The following is a 10686-nucleotide window of genomic DNA, read 5'->3' as shown; positions in this document are numbered from 1 at the left end:
CTATAATCCCCAGAACGTCTAATTCTCCTGGGCAGTCTCTGCCCTTTCAAATCAAGAATTCAGGCTCAATATGAATGCAAGTGCAATTCAAAAAAACAATCAAGCATGCAAGTATGTGATTTCTTTGGAACACTTGAATCAAGTCGGATTCGAGCAACTCGTTCCATTCAAGTCTAAGTCGTCTTATACCTCTTCTTTGATTCGACGTAGCTGCAACCCGAACAAGCTACAAGAATAAGAATTCTAATCAGAATCCATTCAATCTTAATTCAACGATTAAAGTCAACGCGTTGCCGTTCCCAATCAAATCTTCAACGATTCGAATTCGGCTAATTTTGAACTCCACGATCTTCAACCAATCTGTACGGAGATAAAAAAAAAATCCAATATCAATCAACTCTCAAAACTCAAACAAACTCCCTAAAATCTGAAAATCTCAAACCGGCGGCATAACGGTTATAATCTGATCAACCGAAAATCACAGACAACAGTATATCGATCCAAACAACTCATAACAACAACAATTCAACCAAATCAACACAAAACCAACAAATCTAAAAACCCAAACTTTCGAATTACGCTTCCAAATTCCTAACAAATCCAAACGACGTTTTTTTTTCCGATCCGACTTCAAATATACGATCTATCTTATCACAATAACAACATATCCGAATTTCATCAAATTCTAACGACATCCAAAAATTGACATAAAACCGATCGAAGAAAAACTTACGATATAACAGAGCTCTCGCAGCCGTGAACGAGAATCTACCTTCGGATTGAATTTTGGATAATAATTATGTGCATTTATTTATGAGCTCGTATGTAATATTTTAATATTTAATAGAAAAATATATATAAGACTTTTCCTTCAAAAATTAGCCTAGAACCTCCAATTTTCTGGAGACGGCCCTGACTCGATGCAAATTTCCTGCTAAACATGTTACCACAAGATCATATTGACTCCATATCAGATTTGATTATGTTTGGAATTATGAGGTAATGAAATTGAATCAACAATGTGTGATATCAGGTTGAGTCAGATTGGGTACCAATTTTAGAGTACAACTAATTCCAAAACTAGACAAATTGAATTGGACTTGTAACCAAATTTTATCGTATAATATATCACCTAAATAAGTTATTCATAAAATAAAATACAAACAAATTAAATATACTGAATACAAAATTTAGAAATACAAGTAACAATTAATAACTTATAATTGTAATTGTAAATAATACAAACTACAAATATCAGTGGTCGTAAAATTAAATACATGACTTACCCGTGATGTGGAGGAATCACGACTAAACTAAAATGGAATCGACCCGTTTTCTAACAATTCAAGCCGATCCAAAATTAATAATAGAGGAGGTGGTTCATTAATTAAATCGATTTAATTGGATCCGGTTGAATTTGATCAAACCGGATCAATTTAGATTCGGTTTTGGATCGATCCCCATGTATAGAAAATTTGGTACACTTACATGCTATATACGTCAATTTATTTAGCCGTAGGGCCTAGAAGAGACAATGGTTTTGACTTTTAGCTTTATTATTATCAAACATACCTCTGACTTTTTATTTATATATAATATAATAATATAAATTATTAAAGACATGCCACACTTAAATTGATGGCTCTACTAAAAACTTACGTAAAAAAAGTAAAATATATATATATTGCCTAACCATTAAATTTAAGGGCATTTCGGTCCATTTATGTGAAGAAAAACATGTAAAAAAACCTACCAAATACATGTTTGTAGACTCCTAATTAGCTTGATTTTTCCCTCCGTATATAGCCCAAAGCATCATGTTTATCCCACTCTGCCAACTCGACAAGAGGACTAGTTCTGGATATTTGAATCAAAGGCAAATATACTGTGCGAGACGGCTGTAAAGCAGAGATGGGTTTTTATGACCAGCCAGCGCACAACTCTGAAAATCGATCGAAAGGTTGGTGGCAATTCCTCTGGGCACTTCTGATTATTCCTCCAAAAGTTAGAATCTTTTGGTGTCGTGTCTTTCATGATATCATCCCTGCGGAACGAAATCTTTAGCATCACCATGTTCCGGTAGCGGGTTTGTGTTCCCTCTGCCACTCGAGCTGCGATTCTACAACGCATGCCCTATTCTTCTGCCACGCGAAAAGGACGAGATTCTGGCTTTTCCTTAATCAGGTTCAATATATGGAGGGCTTTGACTTCTTTGGGTGGATGAAGGAGAATCTTCATAGACAGGACTTTGAAGTTTTCGGGATGCGAACTTGGGAAACTTGGAGCAAGAGATTTCCCATGATACATAATAAAAATGGCAAGACGGCTGAGCTAAATACTGATTGGAATGAAACGCTGTTGTGCGATTTCCAATACGCCTGAGGGACACTCCTTATTGCCAACAATAGAGATCCGGGCAACTCGTCAGAGAAGTGGTCTGCTTCGCCGGTAAATTTTTTAAGGATGGACGTTGATGCGTCTTATAACGAGAAAACTAATAACTTTGCCTTTGGAGGTGTGATAAGGGACCACGAAGGTCATCCTATCTTAGCATTTGGACTCAATCTAGTGACGCTCCATCTGTTACGGCGGCTGAACTGATAGATATTGAGGACGTGCTTAGGATTGCTCAAGAACGTGGTAATTAGGTGGAGATATTCACTTCATATTATCTTCTAGCAGTGCAAGCAGTTACTCGTCTGGAAGAGGATCGTAGCTATGTTGGCTCCATTGCGACTGGTGTTCGATACTTATTGGAGCAACAAAGACACATCAATTTTATGCATATCGGAGATCGACTAATACGATTGCTCACTCGTTGGCTGCTTTTGTTATTTCTTCCTCTTCCCAATTTGTGTGAGAACCAGGAAATTTTTCAGTATGGTTGACTAATCTTGTAATGAAGGACAATTCTATTACTCAATAAAGTTATAAGAGTTTTCACCATTATAAAAAAAAAATTAAGTCATGATTTTAATTGAGTTAGTTAGATATATAACCCTCATTTAATTATGTTTTAGATTATTAACCTTATTTTAATTTTATTTTGAAATATAACTTTCATCTTAATATTTCGCACTAAATTTACCAAAACTATCCTCACGAAATCCAGCCCAATGTTTGTCAAAACATTGTCGACTGCTCTTCCTCCTCCCTCACCAATCTCCTCATCCCAATGCCTCACTCGTTTCTCATCTTTCTCGCCGGGCGATGATATGAGCATTACAAAAGTAGAAGTGGTGCAGATAATACACTATCGTCCATGTGAGGCCTCGGTTCTAAACATCTAAACAAGAATAAATCGCTCAAGTAACAACAATAAGTTAAAGCATAAAGCAAGGGAATTTTTTTAAAAAAAAAACGCGCGCCCGCGCATGCCCTTCGCTCCCGACTGCGCGCCCGTGCAGGGCCTGCGAAGTTGCATTACCAGCTCTTCAAAAACGGTCTCGCTTTTCGCTCAAAAAAGATCCGGAGTAAAGCTGATATAATACAACAATCAATCTGGCAATAAAAGGAGTTCTAAACCTGTTACAAAACATAACCAGTCTAGAGTTGTTCAAACATTCCAAAAGGTAGTACATGCATTGGTTCGAGTCTAAACACTTCCAAGTACTTAACCAAATACAAAGCAAGTTCGAATAGATAATTCCGACTTCTTAAAACAAAGTCTTCACTTCTATCATCTCCACCCATTTATCCATGCGATCTCTGACTCGTTCCTGCCCCACCTACTGCCAAGCACACATATAAAACAAGACAACATCCGAATAATCCGGTGAGAATAATATTCTCAGAATAAGCAAACAACATGTTATATCAATTAATATATCAATTTATGATATGCAATTATCAACAATGCAATTCAAAGAGGAATTTAAAATGAAATGCATGTCTTTAAATCAGGTTCTCATATCTGATAATCTAAGGAAACAGTTATCTGCTCTTTTTGGGATCCCGATGACAAAATATCACACAACTCACCGATTCTACCGATCGAGGTGGAAGGTGCATATTTCAATCATCTAGACTTTAGGGCATCTACAGAGAGTTTATCGACAATTAGTAGAAATCTGCCCACCAATGCCACTCGACTATAATCCCCAGAACGTCTAATTCTCCTGGGCAGTCTCTGCCCTTTCAAATCAAAAATTCAGGCTCAATATGAAAGCAAGTGCAATTCAGAAAAACAATCAAGCATGCAAGTATGTGATTTCTTTGGAACACTTGAATCAAGTCGGATTCGAGCACTCGTTCCATTCAAGTCTAAGTCGTCTTATACCTCTTCTTTGATTCGACGTAGCTGCAACCCGAACAAGCTACAAAAATAAGAATTCTAATCAGAATCCATTCAATCTTAATTCAACGATTAAAGTCAACGCGTTGCCGTTCTCAATCAAATCTTCAACGATTCGAATTCGGCTAATTTTGAACTCCACGATCTTCAACCAATCTGTACGGAGATAAAAAAAAAATCCAATATCAATCAACTCTCAAAACTCAAACAAACTCCCTAAATCTGAAAATCTCAAACCGGCGGCATAACGGTTATAATCTGATCAACCAAAAATCACAGACAATAGTATATCGATCCAAACAACTCATAACAACAACAATTCAACCAAATCAACACAAAACCAACAAATCTAAAAACCCAAACTTTCGAATCATGCTTTCAAATTCCTAACAAATCCGAACGACGTACTTTTTCCGATCCGACTTCAAATATACGATCTATCTTATCACAATAACAACATATCCGAATTTCATCAAATTCTAACGACATCCAAAAATTGACATAAAACCGATCGAAGAAAAACTTACGATATAACAGAGCTCTCGCAGCCGTGAACGAGAATCTGCCTTCGGATTGAATTTTGGATAATAATTATGTGCATTTATTTATGAGCTCGTATGTAATATTTTAATATTTAATAAAAAATTCTATATAAGACTTTTCCTTCAAAAATTAGCCTGGAACCTCCAATTTTCTGGAGACGGCCCTGACTCGATGCAAATTTTCTGCTAAACATGTTACCATAAGATCAGATCGACTCCATATCAGATTTGATTATGTTCGGAATTATGAGGTAATGAAATTGAATCAACAATGTGTGATATCAGGTTGAGTCAGATTGGGTACCAATTTTAGAGTACAACTAATTCCAAAACTAGACAGATTGAATTGGACTTGTAACCAAATTTTATCGTATAATATATCACCTAAATAAGTTATTCATAAAATAAAATACAAACAAATTAAATATACTGCATACAAAATTTAGAAATACAAGTAGCAATTAATAACTTATAATTGTAATTGTAAATAATACAAACTACAAATATCAGTGGTCATAAATTAAATACATGGCTTACCCGTGATGTGAAGGAATCACGACTAAACTAAAATGGAATCGACCCATTTTCTAACAATTCAAGCCGATCCAAAATTAATAATAGAGGAGGTGGTTCATTAATTAAATCGATTTAATTGGATCCGGTTGAATTTGATCAAACCGGATCAATTCAGATTCGGTTTTGGATTGATCCCCATGTATAGCCAATTTGGTACATTTACATGCTATATACGTCAATTTATTTAGCCGTAGGGCTTAGAAGAGACAATGGTTTTGACTTTTAGCTTTATTATTATTAAACATACCTCTGAATTTTTATTTATATATAATATAATAATATAAATTATTAAAGACAGGCCAATTTATTATTTTAATAGATTTATAAAAGTAAACACGAGAATAATATATTTTACTGATGAAACTCTAAAAAGAGAATCCCGGTCCTCTTGTTTAGTAATATGCAGAAATGTTTATATATTATATAGAAAAAATAGTACATATAGAATAGAACTATAGACTCAAATTGTAAATAACAAATATTATAATATATTGATGAAAATATAAGTCGGTTGATCTTGTTTTTAGACCATTGAAGCGAACATGTCACCATTTTAATTTTTGAAAAAATAGTATTGTTATATTGAGAATTCGAAATGTTCAACATTAAAATTTTAGATCACGAAGAAACAAATTTCGTAGATAAAAATGCCACTCATATCTCGATTGCTTGATTCTAATGACCTAAAATTTCTTCACTTTATTTAAGAATTTATAAGTTTATATTTTTTACTCGCGCTTGAATTTAAATATAAATAAATATTTAATTTATTATATATAGTAAATATATTTTAGTCATGTTTATGATTATTTATTGGTGATTTTATTAATAAATAATTTTTATATAATTTTTTTTTAAAAAATATAAGATTTAATATAGACAGAAAAATATCATTTTATTATATATTTATTAATATTTTAAATATATATTATATTTGAACAAATAATTTATCAATGAGTAAAATATAAAAATAGTAAGATACTTATTTTTTTATAATTTTAAATGATATAAATTTATTTTACAATTTTAATCAATAAAAATTATTTTGAAAAATAAAATATGTATTTTAGTTGAATTTATAAAAATAATTAGACTTAAAAGTAAATAATCAAAGGATAAAATTGAATTTTTAGTTGGATCGTGCATCAATTGCCATTTTTAATAGCTCATATACAAATTTAACATTTTATCAATAGTTCGTGTACCTAAATGAATTTTATTCTTTTGTTGCATGGATGATGTTAATTAGATCTAACATATCGGATAAAACAGATCAACTCTACAATAAAAGTAATATATTTGACATAAAAAGTAACGATCCAAATAAAATATATGAATCATAAAATTGACACGTGATATCGTTTCAATTGTTTTTTTTGTTGTATTTATCATCATTATTATTTTTAGATGTCGCTAAAAATCTCATTTTTTTAAACTACTAAAAATCTCATTTATGTGTACTCACAATGCAACACATAATTATTTAACAAAATACTTTTAAAATACAAGTTTAGTATACAAAATTTATACATGCATAGAGTCTATCTCGATGATTTCCATAAATAAAAAATCATTTACTTCTAAAAAAAATATAAAAGAAAATAAAATAATACAATATATATAATATAATTAGTATATATATAAAAGGAAAAAATAGCATTTTGGTTCTATAAGTTGTCTGTTTTTTTGTTTTGGTCCTATATGTTGTCATGTTTTGGAAAAGATACAATAACTTGGATATTTTTTTGGTTTTGGTCATGTATGTTATCATGTTTTGGAAAAAAAGTACAATAACTTGGATGTTTTTTTGTTTTGATCCTGTATGTTGTCATGACTCGAGAGAGATATCATGTTTTGCTTAGTTAACATAATATTTTGCTACATGACACTTATTGATTATTATGTGACTTAAATTGGATTTCACATAAGCATAATTAACTAAAAAAACAAAAAAAAAAAACCTAATATATATATAAAAAAATACGTGAATCATTTATTTCAAAAAAAATTCACACAAACAAAAACCTAATTGAAGCGGCCGAGTCCAAATCGTATTTTACCCCTCTTAAATAATAAAATCCAATAAATTTCGGTTAGATTTTTGTTTTAATAAAATTACTTTCGAGGTAAATGGCGGACACTGTATACATATGCATGTCATGTGATAGAAAATTTAACCATTTAAGTTGAGATGAAGGGGCCGACCTTTTAATTAGATTTTTGTTTGTGTGAAATTTTGTTTGAGTTAAATGATTCACGTATTTTTATTTTATATTTTAATTTTTTATAATTAATTTTGCTCATATTGAACTCAAATTATACGATATAATAATTAATAGGTGTTAAATTGGTGAAATCTTATTTCAATTAAGCAAAACCCGAAAATTCTTGAGTCTTAAGAGTTCTAGTAACATAAGATGAAATCCAAAAAAATATCAAAATTATATCTTTTTCAAAACATAAAACATACAATATCAAAAACAAAAAAATATCTAATTTATTATACATTTTTTTAAACCAAACCATATACCTGACCAAAACAAAAAATTGGCCGACTAAATTGCTAATTTTCCCATATACAAAGACCCATACCTCTGTGCGACCACGACAACCAACGTAAAATTCTTGAATACATCCTGAGAAAAAGCTTCAAGGACAACAATGGCGGATCAGCTAACAGACGACCAGATCTCCGAATTCAAGGAAGCCTTCTCCCTGTTCGACAAAGATGGCGACGGTCAGTATTCTTCTGATTTTTTTATTTTCCCCATTTCTCCATCTACATCATTGCGTAGATCTGATTTCTTTTCGCAACTGTTAGTCTAGATTTGTATTTCGTGTTATTCGTTATTTTCTGCCTCAAGTATAGATCGCTCGATGTATTTCTGCGGGAAGACATTGAGATTTTGTTTATTCGGTTGCTTGTATGCGTGTTTCTCCATCGTTTTTGTTATGGACGATTGCCTAGATTGGAATGAGATCAAACCTTCCGCGAGATGTTATCGTTTTCACTGTGTTTGATTAGATAGCTGATTGGAAGACTGGAATTTTCTGGACTTTCATTATCCAGTCATGGTGTTACAGCTATTTGAGTGCGTGGCGCTCCGACTGTAAATTTGGTAACTTGAGTCTGGTGTTTGATCGTTTTCGGCTAGGAAAAATATAGTATCATTCGGAATTTGCTGATGTGATTGTAACATGTGCTGGTTTTCTAGTTTTGAGCATTGGTTTGAGATGATTGATGAAGCTGTTGACACTCCTGGTAATGTTTCTATTTGTGTTCTTGTTATTTATTGTCAAGTCAAAGGCAAAAAGGGTCGGAAATGTTACATTGGATGTTTGGAAACTCTAAAGATAGCTATTTAAAATTTGATGTTCTTCGTAGTAACGTTTTAGGAATTTGAAACATTATGCTGGCGGAGCTATGAGAAGCTCAGGGTGTTGTGGTCTTGTCAAGCTTTGGCATGAGGTGCAAGGTGAGGCACGTACGTGCCTTTGTTAAATGAAAATGAGATTCTTCAAGGGATAGTAAGTTATATACTCTAAATTTGGGAAAACTTCTGTCATCTACAACTAATTGTTTACCTTAGTAACAATTGATGCAATAATATAAATACTTAGAAATTGAAAATGAATAATATTATCTTCCGTTTCACCTTCACTCTATTATTCCCAACATCTGAGATGTGATTATGGGAACCCTTTGCACGCCAAGGTTGGTTCGTATGTAAAGCATACACTTGAAAGGAGGCCAAGCCTTGATCCTGGATGCGCTATTTCTGGACTTCAAATAATTATGCCTTTTTTTTTCCTTGTCAATTTTCTATTATTGGCAGTGTTTCTCCTAATGTCGTGCTGGTTATTTTCATCGATCTTGTTGTGGCATATAGGTATCTTAAATGCTTATATCACGCGACAAGCAATGTGGAATTATCGACATTTTATAGTTGTTGACTTGTTAATGTATGTTAGTTTTTCTAGATGCTTGTCCATCAAATTTTTATCTCCTGTTACATTTATTTACTGATGACGAGTGGTTTGCATCACAACGATCTTCTGATACTCGATTCATAATTTTCTCCTGACTTTTATTTTGTTTATGATGGAAACAGTCTTTCTAATCTAATAATTCCCGTGTTACGCATTCTCAAACCGTCTTTCTAACACACCCGATTTTGTGTAAATCTGATAGGTTGTATCACTACCAAGGAGCTCGGTACTGTCATGCGCTCTTTAGGACAGAACCCGACAGAGGCTGAACTTCAGGATATGATCAACGAGGTTGATGCAGATGGTAACGGAACAATTGACTTTCCTGAGTTCCTCAACCTGATGGCTCGGAAAATGAAGGACACCGATTCTGAGGAGGAGCTCAAGGAAGCTTTCCGGGTTTTCGACAAGGACCAGAATGGCTTCATTTCTGCTGCAGAACTACGCCACGTTATGACCAATCTTGGCGAGAAGCTCACCGATGAGGAGGTTGATGAGATGATCCGCGAGGCGGATGTGGATGGTGATGGTCAGATCAACTATGAGGAGTTCGTCAAGGTTATGATGGCCAAGTGAGATCTAAACAAGTTGAAACTTTATTATTGTCCAGATATAATCATATCGACGAAAGGGGAACCGAGGGGAACATTAAATTGATGACTTTTGTGTTTCTCGTTAATTTATGATATGGTATTGTTAGCTTGATTGGGTGATTTATTCGGCGTCGTGTTTGTATTGTTTTAGTCGCTCCTTTCTTTTATATGCTTGTTTGCACTGTTCCTCCGTTTAGCATTTTGTTCCCTGACTCTGGTAACTTTATGTCAACATTTGACGGCATCGATGCAGAACATTTAAAACCTTTACCATCTGTCTTGATCCTTTGTACTCGTTCCATGCATAGAAATGTGTCCATAAATTTTATTTTTGTGTAAAGAGCTCACTACAAGAAAAACGCCTAGCTATTTGAGATGGGACGGTTTCGCATCTCGTCTGAAATTCTTTTGTTGCAAAGTCTAGCGACGATCTTGTTAAAATTGTTGTACGGTTTGGGCCTTGGGGTATGCGTAGCTTTGCGACGGTTTTGGGTAGAGAGGGGCAGGATCATGGAATTATCAGTATGACAGTTCGGTACGATCACCAAATTATAATAAAATCTTGGATATTTTGGAAACTCAGAAATGAGGTAGAATTTCTGGCCCTAGAGTTTTGAGTCCTTCATATTAAATTAATTTCAAAAGTACATAAATTTTGAAGGATTTTGCACGCACATAATATTAAATTAAA

General features: G+C 33.3%; 1 protein-coding gene across 1 annotated transcript; it reads left to right on the top strand.

Annotated features, from left to right (window-relative positions):
* The first annotated feature begins 7981 nt into the window (after positions 1 to 7981).
* LOC140880016 (calmodulin-7) lies at positions 7982 to 10265 on the top strand. The gene is made up of 2 exons (XM_073284058.1): positions 7982 to 8149; positions 9605 to 10265. Exons 1-2 carry the CDS (start codon positions 8074 to 8076, stop codon positions 9976 to 9978), a joined length of 450 nt encoding a protein of 149 aa, XP_073140159.1. The 5' UTR covers positions 7982 to 8073; the 3' UTR covers positions 9979 to 10265.
* Positions 10266 to 10686: the final 421 nt, after the last annotated feature.

Source organism: Henckelia pumila, chromosome 2 (assembly GCF_033568475.1).
Source record: "Henckelia pumila isolate YLH828 chromosome 2, ASM3356847v2, whole genome shotgun sequence".
NCBI lineage: Eukaryota > Viridiplantae > Streptophyta > Magnoliopsida > Lamiales > Gesneriaceae > Henckelia > Henckelia pumila.
The sequence above is the reverse complement of the archived record's forward strand: the minus strand, read 5'-3'. Positions and strand labels throughout refer to the sequence as shown.

What these genes read in the sequence shown, in the direction of transcription:
- LOC140880016 (XM_073284058.1), top strand. Translation starts at nt 8,074, where the DNA reads ATGGCGGATCAGCTAACAGACGACCAGATCTCCGAATTCAAGGAAGCC. An exon ending in GTTCGACAAAGATGGCGACG is followed by an intron (nt 8,150 to 9,604) that starts GTCAGTATTCTT and finishes TAAATCTGATAG; the next exon opens with GTTGTATCACTACCAAGGAG.